The sequence below is a fragment of the Mobula birostris genome, chromosome 5 (genome assembly GCF_030028105.1).
Source record: "Mobula birostris isolate sMobBir1 chromosome 5, sMobBir1.hap1, whole genome shotgun sequence".
NCBI lineage: Eukaryota > Metazoa > Chordata > Chondrichthyes > Myliobatiformes > Myliobatidae > Mobula > Mobula birostris.
The window spans coordinates 88,489,058-88,507,214 of record NC_092374.1 but is presented as its reverse complement, the minus strand read 5'-3'; the positions used below and the strand labels follow the sequence as shown (position 1 = coordinate 88,507,214).

General features: G+C 46.7%; 1 protein-coding gene across 1 annotated transcript in view; it reads left to right on the top strand.

Moving 5' to 3' along the window:
- LOC140197291 (chloride channel protein ClC-Kb-like) overlaps positions 1-18,157 on the top strand; it is a 108,423-nt gene that overhangs the window by 10,512 nt on the left and 79,754 nt on the right. The window contains exons 3-6 of the mRNA XM_072257228.1: positions 2,600-2,728; positions 7,901-8,040; positions 12,978-13,055; positions 16,127-16,205. Of these exons, the coding sequence (XP_072113329.1) occupies positions 2,600-2,728; positions 7,901-8,040; positions 12,978-13,055; positions 16,127-16,205 (426 nt within the window). The remainder of the gene's footprint in view (positions 1-2,599; positions 2,729-7,900; positions 8,041-12,977; positions 13,056-16,126; positions 16,206-18,157) is intronic.

The following is an 18,157-nucleotide window of genomic DNA, read 5'->3' as shown; positions in this document are numbered from 1 at the left end:
AATTATGCCACATTGCTGTCAGAAGTATAAATGTATTTCTTAAGAAAGTTAATTTAAATAGTGCAAAAAAAGAAAAAAAAAGTGTTGAGGTGGTGTTCATGGGTTCAATGTCCAATGCAGAGGGAAAGAAGCTATTCCTGAATTGTTGCGCCTGTGCCTTCAGCCTCCTATACCTCCTTCCTGAGGTGCAAGGAGAAGATGGCATGACCTGGGTGGTGGGGGTCCTAATGCCAGCTCCTTGAGGCTACACTTCTTAACAGTGTCCTCGAGGGTGGGGAGGGTTGTGCCCATGATGGAGCAGGCAGAGTCTACAATCTTCAGCAGTCTCTCAGGATCTTGTGCACTGGCACATCCATAGTGTGGCTCTCTAACCCAATTGTGATATGTTAACTCTTAAATATACAATGTCTGCTCTAAGATACATTCAGTGTAGCAAGTGCTGTCTAATCTCCACTGTGGCTAATCTGTCAAGATCGAATCTCTGGCCTATTAATCATTCGTATCCAGCAGATGAGGGTGGGTTTGCACAAGGGTTCACTGTGGTCAGAGGGGACCTCAACCCCTACTCCTCCTATGTCAGGATGCTGTTTATTGACTATAGCCTGGCATTTAACATGATCATTCCTACAATTCTGATCAAAAAGCTCCAGAACCTGGGCCTCTACAGATGTATCATAGAGTGCATTCTAACTGGCTGCATCACTGTCTGGTTTGTAAGGGGGCAGGGGGTGGGGAGGAGGGCTACTGCACAGGATTGAAAGAAGCTGCAGAAAGTTGTAAACTCAATCAACTCCATCATGGGTACTAGCCTCCAGAATATCCAGGATGTTTAAGGAACAGTGCCTCAAAAAGATGGCGTCCATCATTAAGGACCGCACCACCCAGGACATGCCCTCTTGTCATTGTTACCATCAGGAAGGAGGTACAGGAGCCTGAAGGCACACTCAATGATTCAAAAATAGCTTCATCCCTCTGCCATCCAATTTCTGAATGGACACTGAACCCACGAACACTACCTCACTACTTGAGTCAAACACATACTTACTTTAGAAATTACCTAGGGTTATCCATAACCTTCCATTTTTTCTGAGCACCATGTACCTGTCCAGGAGTCACTTAAAAGACCCTATTGTATCCGCCTCCACTACCGTCTCCGGAAGCCCATTCCACGCACTCACCACTCTCTGCATAAAAAACTTACCCTGACATCTCCTCTGTACCTACCTCCAAGCACTTTAAAACTGTGCCCTCTCGTGCTAGCTATTTCAGCCCTGGGAAAAAGCCTCTGACTATCCACAGGATCAATGCCTCTTATTATCTTATATGCCTAAGTAGGCCTCTCAATCCCACTCCACCATTAACCAATCAGACTGTACGTCAACACTGCAAATCCACCTACCCTCCTCCCCCCGCCGTAACCTTGCTGACATCTTCAAAAGGTGACACCCATCATTAAGGGCCCCCATCACCCAGGACATGCCCCCTTCTCCTTGCCACCAGCGGAAGGTGGCAAACTCAGCCAGCTGCACCATAGGAACTCGCCTCACCAGCATCAAAAAGATCTTCAAAAGGCGTTGCCTCAAAAAGGCAGCATCAGTCACGAAGGATCCCTATAACCCAGGATATGCCCCCTTCTCATTGCTATTAAAGATAAGGTACAGGAGCCGAAAGACACATCGTTTCAGGAACAGCTTCTTCCCTCTGCCACCAGATATCTGAATGGACAATGAACCATGAACACTAACTCACTATTTTTGCTCTTTTGCTCTAAAGATCATAGGTGAATTAAGCCATTCAGTCCATCAAATCTGCTCTGCCATTCCATCATGGCTGATTTCTAATCCCTCTCAATGCCATTCTCCTGGCTTCTTCCTGTGACCTTTCATGCCCTAACTAATCAAAAATCTATCAGTCTTCACTTTAAACAGTGGATTCCAGTTAATTGGACCATCAGTTAATCGGAGCAGCCACTTACCGGGACAACTCTTAAAGAACTAAATCTAACGGTGAAAATAGCTGGGATCCCCTTGGTTTATTTGGGACACTATGCCATTTATTTGGGACAGGGAACTGTTGCTGGACAGTTTTAAACCAGCACCAGTCACATTTGGACAATATGGGGCAAAACGTTTTTAAAATAGCGTCAGTTGCATGCGCGTCGTGTTATGTTATCCATCTGGGCCGATGGATGCCAATCTATCTATCTCCCTTGGATATTCTAGAAGGGATGTGAGAGGTGTTTGTACAGTTTCTGATGTAACACCATTGACCTGAAACATTAACTACTTCTCACTCCACAGATTTTATTTCACTTTATTCCGAGATGTGGTACGGTAACAGGCCATTCAGCCTGAATTCATCCATGTGACCAATCTACTAACCCATAAATCTTTGGAATGTGGGAAGAACCCGGAGCTGCTGGAGGAAATCCACACGGTCACAGGGAGAACGTACAAACTCCTTACAGACAGCGGTGGGAATTGAAGCTAGGCCACTGGCACTGTACATTGGCATGATGTTAACTATGCTACCGTGTCACCCCGGTGTTTCCATTTTGAATCACTGGCTTTCAGTCTACCTGTGATTTTCCTTCTGCCAGCCAACCTCTGGGTCTACGACGCCCTGGAAAGATATCGCTACCTGCAGTACTTCTCGTGGGTCCTCTACCATGTCATCCTTTGTATGGTGTCCGCTGGAGTAGCCAAGTACATCTCCCCTCAAGCAGCAGGTATGACCGAACGTCTATTCTACCTGCCTTCTTATCCCTCGCACCTCCCACTATCCTTTCATGGGAAAGACTCTTTGTGTTGTTGGTCCTGTGGGGTGGGGGGTTGTTCGCATTCATCCCCTTACTTCAGTCCACTGCTCCTGTCACAACTATTGTTTGTAAAGAAGTTAGTATGTGGACTGTATTTTCTGAATGTCACCTCGTTGTCCTACATTGTCTTTGGATTGTTTACCTGTTATGTCTAATTGTTTGTTTTTGCACTGGCTCTGGGTATTCACTGTGTTTTGCAGAGGTCTCATTTGTGATCATGGGGGTTGTTAAGCTCTTTGTATTTATCACTTTTATTCAATTGTTTGATTTAATTATTATGGTATTGTCATTGTCCTGAATTCTTATTTGCTCCAGGGGGGCATGCCATCCCCTCTTTGTGAAACTGAGTTTCTGCGTACCAGAAGTGATTTCGGTTCATCATGATTCTGTATAGCTTACTTAGCTCTTTAGTTTTTCTAGGTAATTTTCTGTAATAAATCTTTAGTTTAATTTTATTTGCCAAAGTCTCCTCGTTTCCTGCACTCCAGTTTGCTAGTGAACCTAAGGGCTCCTCTATTGTTCTCAGAATCAAACAATCAGCATTGGGTTTAATATAGAATCATAGAGAAGTACAGCACAGAAATAGGCCCTTCAGCCCATCTAGTCCATGCTCAAACCATTTAGACTGCCTACTCCCATCAACCTGCACTAGGAACATAGCCCGCCATACCCTTCCCATCCAAACCTCAAAAGTTGAAATCAAGCTTCCACACATTACTTGTGCTGGCAACTCATTCCACTCTCACGACCCTCTGAGTGAAGAAGTTTCCCCTCATGTTCCCCTTAAACTTCTCACCTTTCACCCTTGAACCATGACGTCTGGTTGTAGTCCCACCCAACCTCAGTGGAAAAGGCCTGATTACATTTACTCCATCTATACCCCTCAATTTTGTATCCCTCTATCAAATCTCCCCTCAATCTTCTATATTCTAAAGAATACAGCACAACCTATTCAAACTTCACGTATAACTCAGGTCCTCCATAACCCACAACATCTTTGTAATTTTTCCCTGTACTCTTTCAACCTTATTTACATCTTTCCTGCAGGTAGGTGACCAAAACTTCACACGATACTCCAAATTAGGCCTCAACAATGTCTTATACAACTTCAGCATAACATCCCATCTGCTGTACTCAATACATTGATTTACGAAGGCTAATGTGCCAAAAGCTTTCTTTCTGACCCTACTCACCTGTGACACCACTTTCAATGAATTATGGACCTGTGTTCCCAGATCCCTTTGTGGTACCACACCCCTCAGTGCCCTACCATTTGCGGGTCAAGACCTACCCTGGTTGGTCCTACTGACGTGCAAAACCTCACAGATCAAAGGTTGCAAAGGTACATTTAATGTCAGAGAAATGTATACAATATACATCCTGAAATGCTTTTTCTTTGCAACCATCCACGAAGACAGAGGAGTGCCCCAAAGAATGAATGACAGTTAAATGTTAGAACCCCAAAGCCCCCTGACTCCCCTCCCTCCTGTACGTAAGCAGCAGTAAAGCAACAATTCCCCCTCCCCCCACCGGCAAAAAAAAGGCATCGGCACCCGCCACCGAGCACTCAAGCATGAGCAAAGCAACAGCAAAGACACAGACCTGCAGCACTCCAAAGACTGCTTGTTCACCCGACATTCACCGTACCACTTGCTCTCTCTCTCTCTCCCTAATAAGGGAGAAAGTGGTGTCTCCGTTTCACAGCGAGAGGGGAGACATAAGAAACAACTCGCTGGTTTATGATGTTAAAAGCCCATTGCGTTGCTTTTTCCAAGCTCTGTGCCCAAAGATCTCGGGTCTCTGGGCATACAGCCTTGGATCTTCCATCTCCCACGAAACACCAGTCCTCTGCTCAGACACCGACCTCCGATTCCACCACACCCCATCTCCAGAGCCACGAAAACTCGGTCCTCTGAAGGTGAGTGGAGCTCTTAGGCCGAACTTTTGATGTGCAGCACAACGGTCATTCGTGAAACCCTGAGAGCGGGTCCCATTCCCCCAAAGAACCGTAGTCAGCGTGTAATTCCAGGTCAGGGTCTTCAAAAGAACCCTGAAAGGGAAAAATAGAGATGTTAAAGTTGGAAATAGAGCTGGTTCAAAAGCTCAAAAGCCTAGAAGGGCCTATTCTCAATAAAGCAATATCAGAATGCAGTATAAAGTGCTACGATTTACACAGAAAGTGCAGTTTAGGCAGACAAAAAGGTGCAAGAGATACGACGAGGTAGATCTTGGGTCTCTGGGCACAGTGCCTTAGATCTTCCATCTGCCATGACACACTGGTCTTCTGCTTGGACGCCGACCTCCGATTCCCCACCCCACCCCAATCCCCCGTCTCCAGGGACACGAAAACTCTGTCCTCTGAAGGCAAGCAGAGCTCTTCGGCCAAGTCCTTGGTGTGCCGAGCAACGGCCAGTTGTGAAACCACCCCCCCCCCCCACCCCCGAGAGCGGCATCCATTATTGAGGACCCCGGTCATCCAGGACATGGCCTCTTCTCATTGTTGCCATCAGGTAGGAGGTACAGGAGTCTGAAGGCACAGACTCAGTGATTCAGGAATAGCTTCTACCATCTGCCATCAGATTTCTAAATGGACATTGAACCCATAAAGCCTATCCCACGTTTTTCTGTTTTTGTACCATTTCTAAAATAACCAATATGCATACACACTGTATTTATTCGATATGTTTATTCTATATTTATCATGTATTGCAGCCACATAACAAATTTCATGACGTATACTGGTGATTCTGATTAAAGTACAATTGCCACTGCTGTCTGCAAGGAGTTTCCTGCAGGTGCCCCACACTCCAAAAACCTACAAGTTAGGGTTAGTAAACTGCGGGCATGTTTTATTGGCACTGGAAACTTGGAGACCTTTGCAGACTGCCCCCAGCACATTTTCGATATGCATTGACAACTAAAGCTAATCTTTATTGAATCTTGCTTTCAACTTGCTGCCACTCTCCATGATGTGGACTCCATAGGTCAGTTCAAAGTGGCACTTAAAACATAATTGCATGGTGATCCTGGAGTCAGATATGGTTGAGGGTGGATAGCAGAGTTGATTTTCCTCCCTCGATGATGTCAGTGAATTCAATTTTTTTTTTAAACTGGCAAGCTGCTATTTCATAAGCACCATCAGCAACTTAGCCACACACAAAATGCTGGAGGATCTCAGCAGGTCAGGCAGCATCGATGCCACTGAATAGATAGTCGACTGTCTTGGGCCAAGACCCTTCTTCAGGACTGAAAAGGGGGAAGATGGCAGAATAAAAAGGTGGGGAGGGGAAGGGGTCTAGCTGGAAGGTGATGGGTGAAGCCAGTTGGGTGGGAAAGGCCAAGGCTGAAGGAACCTGATGGGAGAGTGGACAACAGGAGAACGAAGGAGGGGGGCACTGGGGGAAGTAATAGACAGGTGAGAAGAGGTAAAAGGTCAGAGTGGGGAATAGAGGGGTGGGGGGGAAGGGGAATGAGAGAATTTTCTTTTACCAGAAGGATAATTCGATATTTATGCCTTCAAGTTGGAAGCTATAATTAGGAGCAGGTCGCCTGGGGCTATTGGACATGTTTGAGCTGAAACAAGTAGAGGAAAAATTCACAGGGATGTTAACAGGGGAGTAGAAGACCTGAGCCACAAAGGAGAGACAGGACAGGCTGAGACTTTTTCCTCTGGAGTGTAGGAGGCTGAGGGTGGCCTTCAAAAGTTTCTTTAACACGAGGGTCATAGACTGGGTGAATGTTCTGTCTTTTTCCCAGGACAAGGGAATCTAAAATTAATGGAGGCAAGTTTAAGGTGAGAATGGGGAGTTGCTTTGTTTTTGAAAACAGAACTTGAGTGGCAACTTTTTCCACAGAGGATGGTGGGCACAGTACTGTGCAAATGTTTATGCACATAATATAGGTAGGGTGGCCAAGTACCGTATTGGTCAATGCGGAACAGAGAGAGAGTTTGCAGATCTGGTGACGGCAAGGGATATTGGGAATAGTGAGCGTGGAGCACTGTGGGGGTGGGAGTGGGACAGAAGGAATGCCAGGGACAGGTGGATTACGGTCACACCCAGCCCTGAGACACCAGGCAAGGTCATTTGATTCCAAACAATTGGTTATTGATCATTACAGAATGTCCCTCTGGTGCATCCCACTCCCTCCCCCCTCCCTTCCCCTTTTCCCAACCATGATACCCCGCTCCCTGCCCCCTGCCAGTCCACAATACAGACCCATATCAGAATCAGGTTATTATCAATCACATATGTCATGAAATTTGTTTTTCTGTGGCAGCACTTCAGTGCAATACATAAAATTACTACAGTACTGTGCAAATGTCTAGGATACCCTAGCTATAAATGTGCCCAAGAATTTTGCACAGTACTGTATATGGAACAAGCTGCCAGAGGACGTGGTTAAGGCAGGTGCTGTTAGAATGTTTAAAAGGCATTGACAGTAGTTAGCTATATGGATAAGGTATAGACTCTATACCTTATCCATCTACGATACAGGTCTAAGGTGAGCAAATGGGTTCAGTGTTGACAAACATCATAGTTGGCATCAGGCTCCACCCCCTCCCAGTGTGCTGCCCCTCCTCACACTATCAGGGCTACCTCCTAACCTCACCTGCCACATTGCAGCATTCCCTCATGCCTCTCCCACTGCACGGTGCCCCATCCTCACCACCCTGTCCTCAGCACACATCTCTCCCCCATCGTGTAGTATTCCCTCCTTGCCACCGCACCCACTGTTCAACGCTTCCTCGCCATGCACCCCCCTCAAGCGCGACACTCCCTCCTCACTGCCCCTCCGAGTGAAACACCTTCTCATCATTGCCCATTCCACAGCAGGGTAGTCCCTCACCAACCCTGCTATCGTGTGGCGTTCCCTCTTTACCACCCCACCCACAGTACAGTGCTGCCTCCTCACACCGTGTGGCATTCCCTCACCAGCACCCTAAAATTCTAAGCTCTCATTTCTCAGGGAGCAGGGCAAGGGAGCATTTCACTCATTGCGTTGTCCCTCATCGGTCTAGCGTGTGCACAAGGTGACAGCACTTTTATTTCCATCCCCCCCTCCTCCCCCCCCCGACCAAAGGCTCTGGCATTCCCGAGTTGAAGGTTACTCTGCGTGGTGTCGTACTCGACGAGTTCTTCACCTTCCGAACCTTCGTGGCGAAGCTGATCGGTGTCATCTGCACCCTCGCGGCTGGAAGCACCATTTTCCTGGGAAAGGTGGTAGGTCACCATCGGGCACAAAGGTTAAGGGGGGTGGGGGAGGGGAGGCAGGCAGATAGCAGACAGGGTATTCTATCCTATAGTTGCACTAAATACTGAATTTGAGTGAAATAATATGAAATTCTTACACTAAGCATGGCTTTGGGAGGGGCTGTCACAGCTGACTCGGTGACTTTCCTCACACTGCACAGTGGTGAACCCAAATGCGCTGAGGAGTCACACAAAATTAAAGTGAAAAAATCCAACAAGGCTTTATTGAATTCCGTAGCAGGCAAGGTACAGGCAGAGGGTCCAAAAATCAAATCAAGTTTCATTATTATTCAAACCATGCATGGATACAGTCAAACAAGAAAGCATTTCTCTGGGGCCAAGGTGCATAAAATTCATTCAAAATAGCAAGAGAGAGAGAGAGAAAAAAAAATCCTTACACAAGAAAACACATGTATTGTCCAAGTCCTTGAGCAACATATAAACTGATGTTACACTCCCAGCAGTCCAGCCTGAGAATTCCACCAGTCAAACACTAGAGGGCAGCACCAACAGAAGAGGCCAGCTCACAGCCCTACACAAACACCCCAATGCAGCACATCCAGCATCTCACCTGCAGCTTGAGGCCTAGTCCTTGCTACAAGCAAGACCACACTGCTGCCTCATCCACCTGTCTTTCCACCAAATGAGGGAAACAGGCCAACACTCCAACACGCTGGAGGAGCAGGTCAGGCAGCATCAGTGGAAATGATGAGTCAATGTTTCGGGCCGGAACCCTTCATCAGGACTGAAGAGGGAAGGGGCAGAGGCCCTATAAAGAAGCTGGGGGGAGGGTGGCAATGAGAAGGCTGGTAGGTTTCAGGTGAAAAACCAGTAAGGGGAAAGATAGAGGGGTGGGGGAGGGGAAGCAGGGAGGTGATAGGCAGGAAAGGTGAAGAAGGAATAGGGGAAAGCACAATGGATAGTAGAAGGAGGCAGAACCATGAGGGAGGTGATAGGCAGCTGGGGGAGGGGGCAGGGTGAAACTGGGATAGGGGAAGGGAGGGGAGGGAATTACCAGAAGTTGGAGAATTCAATGTTCATACCAAGGGGCTGGAGACTACCTAGACGGTATATGAGGTGTTGCTCCTCCAACCCGAGTTTAGCCTCATCCTGGCAGTAGAGGAGGCCATGTATGGACATATCTGAATGGGAATGGGAGTTGAAGTGGGTGGCAACCGGGAGATCCTGTCTTTTGTGGTGGACGGAGCGGAGCTGCTCGATGAAGCGGTCCTCCGATCTGCGTCAGGTTTCACTGATGTAGAGGAGGCCGCACCGGGAGCGCCGGATGCAATAGATGATCCCAACAGACTCACAAGTGAAGTGTTGCCTCACCTGGAAGGACTATTTGGGGCCCTGAATGGTAGCAAGAGAGGAGGTGTAGGGACAGGTGTAGCACTTACACTTACAGAGATAAGTGCCACGTGGGAGGTCCGTGGGGAGGGACGTGTGGATTAGGGAGTCACGGAGGGAACAATCCCTGCGGAAAGCGGAGGGGGTGGAGAGGGAAACAGGCCTGCAGCAGATAACATTATCAATGTTCAGCAGGGTCTTGCAATCACAAGAAACATCCAAGACAGTCACAGTTACACTGCTTTCACACACCAACTTCAATGCCTTCAGGTCTCCAGCCAGGTCAGTTCCTCTGAATGCTCTCCATCCCAACCACTGGCCCCTCCTTAGCCCAGTGGTCCCCAACCTCCAGGCCACGGACCGGTACATTGCCGCGAAGATTCGCCTCTGGTCTGGGCCAACATTTACGTGCCAGGCGGCACCTAATTAATTAACATGTCTATTTCAGCTTTTTTCTTAAAGATGTGCTGGGTGCGTTCTGGCTACCGCTGTACCACTGCATTCTTCGCAGCAATGTATTGGTCCGCGGCCCGGAGGTTGGGGACCACTGTCTTAGCCAGCCCAACCACCAACCTCTCCAGCTCCTTCAAAACGCCAGCCAGCTGCTCAAAGCAACAAGCAGATCACTGATGCAGTAGACCTGCTGTACCCATAGTTCTTGGAGTACAGAATAGTCTTAAAATCATTTAAAAAAAACACATTTTGAAAAGAAAAGCACACCTTGGGTGGCCCCCAAGAGGCCACTAAGTTCAAATGCACCCCTACCTTACGAGAAAACTCACGAGCAAAGTCAATATCAAAAAAATATATAGCTAGAGTTTCAGAAGCTGGAGATCTCTACAACCATCTCTTACAAACGATGACTCCAAAACTGATCAAAGAAACAAGGGACAAGAAACTTGTAGGACTACAAACAGGTTGCAGGTGATAACAATGAATAATAATGAGCCTAATAGGCAGGTGAGCGGGGAGGGGTTGGTCTTGTCATCCCTACCTCCCTCTGGTGGCCAGTTCAAGGTGTGACAGGGGCAGGCTGTGCCTCCCAAGCTTGAGTTGTTCAGGGTGGTGACAAAGCAAATTGATGAAGGTAGAGCGGTGAATGTGGTGTATGTAGACTTCAGTAAAGTGCCTGACAAGGCTCCCTATCGATGGCCCATTGAGGAACTCAGAGGCATAGGATGCATAGAGCTTGGCTACATGCATTCGTAGCGTAGTGCGATGCTTTACAGTACCAGCAACACAGGTTCAATTCCCGTCACTGCTTGTAAAGAGTTTGTACGTAATCCCCATGACAGTGTGGGTTTCCTCCGGGTACTCCGGTTTCCTCTTACAGGCCAAAGACCAGGTAGGTTCATCAGTCACCGTAAATTGTCCCTTGATTATGTTAGGATTAAACTGGGGTATTGTTGGGTGACATGGCTTGAAGGGCCAGAGGGGCCTATTTCGCACTGTATGTCAATAAAACATAAATTGGCTTGCCCATAGAAAGGAGAGGATGGTTGTAGATGGAGCGAATTCTGCCTGACATTCCTGTTCTGGAACCTCTGCTCTTTATGAATTTTCTAAATCACTTGGATGAGGAAGCTTTGGGGTGGGTTCGTAAGTTCATAGATGGCACGAGGGAAGGTGGTGTTGTGGACGGTGTAGAAAATCGCCGTATGTTACAACAGATTACAGATAGAATGCAGAGCTGGGTAGAGGAATGGCAGGCGGAGTTCGATCCAGAAAAGTGTGAAAAAGTGACTCACTTTGGAAAATCAAACTTGAAGGTGGAGCACAAGGTTAATGACAGGATTCTTAGCATGTGGAGGGACAGAGGGATCTTGGTGTCGAAGGCCACAGATCCCTCAAAGATGCCGCGCAAGTTCCGAGGGTGGTAAGAAGGTGTATGGTGTGTTGGCCTTCATTAGTCAGGGGATTGAGTTCAAGAATCTTGAGGTAATGTTGTAGCTCTATAAAACTCTAGCTAGACTAGAGTATTTGGTTTATTTCTAGTCACCTGATTATAGAAAGGATGTGGAGGCTTTCAAGAGGGTGCAGAGGAGATTTGCCAGGATACTGCCTGGATGAAAGAACATGTCTTATGAGCAAAGGTTGAGCAAGCTAGGGCTTTTCTCTTTGGAGCAAAGGAGGATGAGGGGTGACATGATAGAGGTATATAAGATTATAAAAGGTATTGATAGGGTGGACAGCCAGGGACTTTATCCCGGGGTGGAAATGGCTAATATATCTTCATCGTCAGAATATGCCACATCATATAACATTGGAGATCATGGCTTTCTGACTGTCTTTACTCTGTCTGCTGAGCAAGTGATCATTGTCTGTGGGGAAGCCCCTTTCATGCTGTTGCTCTATCCATGACCATGATTGTTCTTGGCAAGAAATGGTTTGCCATTGCCTTCTCTGGGCAGTGTCTTTACAAGACGGGTGACCCCAGCCATTATCAATACTCCTCAGGGATTGTCTGCCTGGCGTCAGTGGTCACATAACCAGGACTTGTGATATGCACCAGCTGCTCGTACGACCATCCACCACCCGCTCCCGTGGATTCACGTGACCCTGATCGGGGCTGGGGGAGTGTTAAGCAGGTGCTACACCTTGCCCGAGGGTGACCTGCAGGGTAGTAAAGCGAAGGAGTGCCTTACACCTCCTTTGGTAGAGACGGATCTCCACCCTGCCACCCAGGCTAGTACAAAGGGGGGGGATAATTTTAAGGGAGGAAAATACATGGGGGGGTGTCAGAGATAGTTATTTTACACAGAGACACATAGAGTGGGTGCCTGGAACATATTCCCAGGCATAGAGGTGGAGGCTGATGCAAAGGAGATTTTTCCTCCAAGAGGACTACAAGCTTGTTGCAGGGTTTGAAGGTGTGCATGCCTTAGTGACCTGGGGAGCTATGTTGGCTGGAGCCAGGGCCTTGTGCTTTAGCTCTTAGTGGGGTCACCCATGCCAAACAGGTCAAAGGGTAGAGGCCAGACTAAGTGTGATCCAACGATCCTCCAGGTTCGGGGCTTCGGCTCAGGGCTAACAACTCTGACTGGTCAAAAAACAATTGTTATCGAAACAGCAGTGAAGAATCATTCTACATAGACAAAGATGGAGGACCTTCACTGTTGCCCTAAATGCCATGGTGTAACAGGAATTAAGTATGTAAGTAAGAGAGTCTTAGATCGGTACATGGCTGAATGAACAAATGGCAGGTCATGGGCTGTATGGGAGGAAAGGATTAGATTGATCTTGGAGTAGGTTAAAAGGCTGGTACAACATTATGGGCCAAAGGCCCTGTACTGTGCTGTACTCTATGACTCTAACACTAAGTTTCCACTGTAGCTCAGTACTTTTTTTTGGTGCGTCAGGTAGCATTTTTGCTCTCTCCGTAGCATTTTGACTGTTTTCTACAAGGCCGAGTTGCTAGCTCGAGGCTCAACCCAGCACAGATGGAAAGCAAGCAAGGAGCCAGCTGGATTGCCTCACTACAAATGGCAATGATAAATTAATTTACTAAATTTCAGTGGCAACATCTCCTTGACAGACTTTCTTGTCGTTATTTGCAGGGCCCTTTCGTTCACATGGCTACCATCCTGGCCACATTACTGGGAAAAGTCATGGTGAAGTTTGCAGGTACCAAAGAGGTAATCCTGAGATCTATGTGTGGTGTTGGATAAAGAAAGGAACCCCCGTTTGGACTGGGAAACAGAAGCCCAATTGCATTGATTTATCCCTCCTCGGGATGCGGGTGTCAGCATTTATTGTCCATCCTCATTTGCCCCCGAGTTGGTGATGGAAAGCCAACCACATTGTTGTGTGCTTGGAGTCACAGACTGAGTAAAGATGATGCGTGACCTTCAAGGAAGGACAATAGTTGTGTGGGTAGTTACTACAGGAGGTTTTTTCTCATAAACTCCCTATTTATTTACGTACCAAGGCGAGATTTGAATTTGATTCTGTGGAACTGCAGTTAGTTAATTGTAGTCTAGTAACTTAACCAGTGTGCCCTCTGATTTCAGTACAACCGTCCCCCCACAACTTTATTCCCTGGAACGTTGGGGGGGGTGACCTGATAGACGTATAGATGACCTTGAAGGCATAGACAGGACAAAAAGAAAGGCACATGGTCTTTTTCCTAAGGATTGGCTGCTAATAGCAAGAGAGCACAGGTTTAAGATCAGAGACGAGAGATTTACAAGTGTGTTCACTCGTCTATATGACAGGAAGAGTGGTGCATATTTGGAATGAGCTGCCAGAAATAGTGGTTGAATCAGGTACATTTGTCATGGTATGCACTAGCAATGACTGGACGACAGACTCCCATGTAGAGACAGAAGCAACAGCTTACACAGAGGAATTACACCAGAACATCGATAGCTTGACTGAGCGACACTGCAAGACAAGTCATTCTCAAAGCAAGGACCCCACAATAAGTGCACATCAAGAGAACACTTTAAATAATCACCAGTCAAAATAAGCTTGACAAAATTAAACAGAAAGCACAAGGCTTAACGACTCCAGTTAAGTAACCAATTAAATACAGGTGCTGGAGAAACCTCGGAGCCCATGCTCTATCATTAGCTGCACAGAGCTGAGTGGCTCATGACAGTGCCTCCTTCCCTAAAGTCAGCACCTGACAGCCCAGGGAAACCTGATGCTCTCGGGGCAGGGCTCGTAAACTCGAAACAGAGCTGATGTTCACGAGCTAGGGCTAGTAAATTTGAGACAATCTGGATGAGGCAGGGATGGTAAACTCGACACAGACATGGCACTCTCAAGACAGGACTGATAACTTGAGGCAGACCTGATGCTGTTTGGACAGTGCTGGGAAACCCGGGAATATTTAACATAACTCAGGAAAATTGATCCCACGGGAGACCTAGTGAAACTTGTTGACCTAGAGTACATGGAAAAAAGACTTGAACATAAACTGGTAAAGCTCAGAACATACACGTTTGTTATGTCTCCCCTCTCACTGTGAAATGGGGACACCTCCTTTTTCCTTATCAGGGAGAGAGAAAGCCTGTGTTATGTCGAAATATCGGGTGAATGAGTAGCTTTTGGGGTACTGCAAGTCTGTGTCTTTATTGATGCTTTGCTGCATGCTTGCTCAGTGGAGGGTGCTGATGCTTTTCGGCTGGTGGGGGTGGGGGGATCATTGCCTTGCTTTTGCGTGGAAGGGGGATTTGAGGGGGGGTGCCTTTCGGTTCTAACATTTTAACTGTCATTCATTCTTTAGGGCACTCCTCTGTGGATGTCTACAAAGAAAAAGAATTTCAGGATGTATATTGTATACATGTTTTGATATTAAATGTACCTATTGGGACCTATTGAGAATGTAGACTCAGGACACTCAGAAGACAGGCTCATAACATGAACTGAGTATAGAAGGCACCCTCGCCTCCAGCTGATCAATGTCCAAGTCGCTGCTGAACCTCCGTGCGCTGGCAATGACCAGGTGCAGAAGAAGACGGAAGCAAGAATTGATACATAGGAATTCCAACAGAACATTGGTAGTTCGACCAAGCAACACCGTGAGACAAATCACTCTCAAACCAAGGACCCCACGACAAAGGCTAATTGAGAATCCACTTTAAAAAAAAATCACTAACAATGGAAAACCCATGCCAGTCAAAATAAACATGGTGGGGTTCAACAGAGAGCACAAGGGCTTAACAACTCTAGTTAAGACAACAATTAACAAATACAGGTGCTCTAGAAATCTCAGAGCCCAGCACGCTATGGTTAGCCACATAGTCCCAAAGGGCTCATGACAACATCTGTAAAGCCCATATCAATGCATACATGGATAGGAGAGGCTTAGAGAGCTATGGAGTAAATACAGGCAGATGGGACTAGCTTGCTGCATAATGCAGTAGCACAGACAAGATCAAAGTTCAAAGTACTTATTGCCAAAGTATGTACAGTACTGTGCATAAGTCCTGTGTGTGTGTGTATCTAGGGTGCCTAAGACTTTTGCACCATACTGTATTTGTCAGTATGGAGTGGACAGCGAGTTTGTAAATCAGGCGGGAGTAAAGGTTGTTGGGATTGGCGAGGGTGGAGTGCCGCAGGAGGAGTGCGGGACAGCTGGCTGAGAAGAAGTGTCAGGGCAGGGGTGGGGAGCGGGGTGGTGTGTGTCATGGGTGCAGGCACACCCAGCCCTGAGACACCAGGCAAGGTGACTTGATTCCAAACAATTGGTTTATTGATCATTACAGAATGTCTCTCCGGTGCTTCCTGCTCCCTCTCCTCTCCCTTCCCCAGATCAGAATCAGGTTTATCATCACTCATATGTGTCATGAAATTTGATTTTCTTTGTGGCAGCAGTACAGTGCAATCCATAAAATTACTACAGTACTGTGCAAAAGTTCTAGGCACCCTAGATTTATTTATTTATTTATAATGTAACTAAGAGTTTTGCACAGTACTCTCTGCATGGCATCATTTGCCTGGATGGCAGACAAACCAAAGCCTTCCACTGTATCTCAGTACATGCGACAATAATAAACCAATATCAATTATAGTAGACAGACAAACCCACCGGGTCATAAGACAAACATGCAAACTCCACACAGAAAGTAGTAGAAGTCAGGATCGAATCCGTGTCACCAAAGTTCTCACATAGCAGCCCTATCAATGGTGCTGCTGGGCCGCTTCTCCGTACGTGTCGATTGCTGGCTTACAACTCCCTTGCCATATGTTTTTTTTACAGAATAAAGGACGCAAGTATGAAATGCTGATCGCCGGTGCTGCAGTGGGTGTGGCTTGCTGCTTTGTGGCACCTGTTGGAGGTGAGAGACTTTCCTCTCGTCCAAGACAATAGGTATCATTAAAAAACTATATATAAACTGGGCGGGGGGGGGGGGGGGTCACATTCCTCTCTTGGAAAATGAAATCGTGAGAAGAGTTAGCCTGGGATCACAGATGCACAAAAAAAAAAAATTCACTCTATTTTCAAGTTTGGAGCAACACACAAGGTGCTGAAGGAACTCAACGGGAAGTCCAAGTATGTCTCGGTCCAAAACTTTGACTATTTGTTCTCCTCCACAGATGCTGACTAACTTGCTGGGTTCCACCAAAATATTGTGTGTGTGTTACCCTACGTATGGTTATTTCAAAGATTCAAAGTACATCTATTGTCAAAGTATGTATGCAGTATACACCCTGACATTTGTCTTCCCCTAACAAAAGCCCCACACATGCAAAAAAAAACACAAGTCGTGCATACACAGAATATGAAACACCGACCCACAAAGTCATCGAAAGAGTCCAAGCGTATTCAGTTAAGCTCAGGTCGGTTCATTCCAGAGCTGTGTCGTTTGTTATTTGCAGGCCACCCCGATCTACGTTGCACAAAGTAGCAACAAAAAAAAAAAAAGGAGAAACACATCATAACATGATCTGCAGAATCCAATCCACAAACCTCATCGATTAAACCTTGACCAAGACCTGGGACTTCAGCACCATCGTCTGACAGCATCGAGCAACGAGCCGGAAAGAGAGAGAGACCACCTGAATGCAGTGAGCTTCCTCCAGAAGCAAGAGGGAGAAAGAGACTGTCACGTACAGGCAGCCTCCTCCGGCAGAAGCGAGCCAGAGGCTGGTAAACAGCGCTGAACACCACCTTCCGCTCTCGCCTCGATGATTTCGATCTTTCTCCACACTTTAATCAGTGAGATCGGTGAGAAATGGAGTCGATCGTGGGCTCACTTCCTGTCTCCATCTTGGCCTTGAAGCCGCACGCTTCGTTTGAAACCTCATCGAACATCTGCGGAGACAGCAAAGCGCCAGGTCACTCAATCGGCCTGAAAACACAGACCCATAATGTAGGTTCCAACTGTACCAGAGCTGCATCCGAAAGAAAAAGAAGACGTGAAGGAAGTAGTTTTGTGATGTCGCCCGTGGTTGCAATGTTCGTTGGCACCATCTTATGGCAAACTTGATAACAAGGAAAAGTGGAGATCTTCTGTTAAAGTCATCTCGAAAGTCATCTGGACCACTTTCTGCAGATAAAAGTTAATCCAGAGAGGTGTCCGGTGACATATTCTTGTGGATGCAATGAGAAAAAATGGGGGGCTAAGTGGTACTGTCACAATCTGTGCTGGCAGTATCGGAATCCAAATGCGAAGGAACGATGGACTCCAATGATGAGAGATTGTCATGAGAATTCCAACAGAATATCGGTGGCCTGGCTAAGCGACACTGCGAGACGTAACGTTCTCAAAACTGGGTCCCCGCATTTAGTGCTAATCGGGTGTCTGCTTAAATAAAACAAATAACATGGAATCCCCAAGCCTATCAAAATAAACTCAACAAGTTTATTAAGAAAGAAACAGGAGACTTCCTTATAAAGAGTGAGTTGCTCGAGAAAAACACAAGGAACACTAAATGATTAATGACTCTCATTAAACAGCAATTAACTAATTCAGGTGCTCTAAAAACTTCACAGTCCAGTGCTCTCTGGCAATTTGCACAGGCCTGAGGAGCTCTTTACAGGTACAATTTTAAAAGGAAGGAGAGGCTTAAGAAGATGAGATTTATATTCTTTTGGAATTCAGAAGAATAAGTGTATTGTATTGAAACAGATACCAAGGGAGTATGGCAGGTAGATGCGGAGATGGAAAACAAATAATACCGCAGATGCTGGGAATCTGAAACAAAAACAGGGACATGGGAAGAGCTCAGCTGGGACTGGCAGCATCCATGGTGAACAAAACCAGTTGACCTTTGAGGTCAGCGGCCC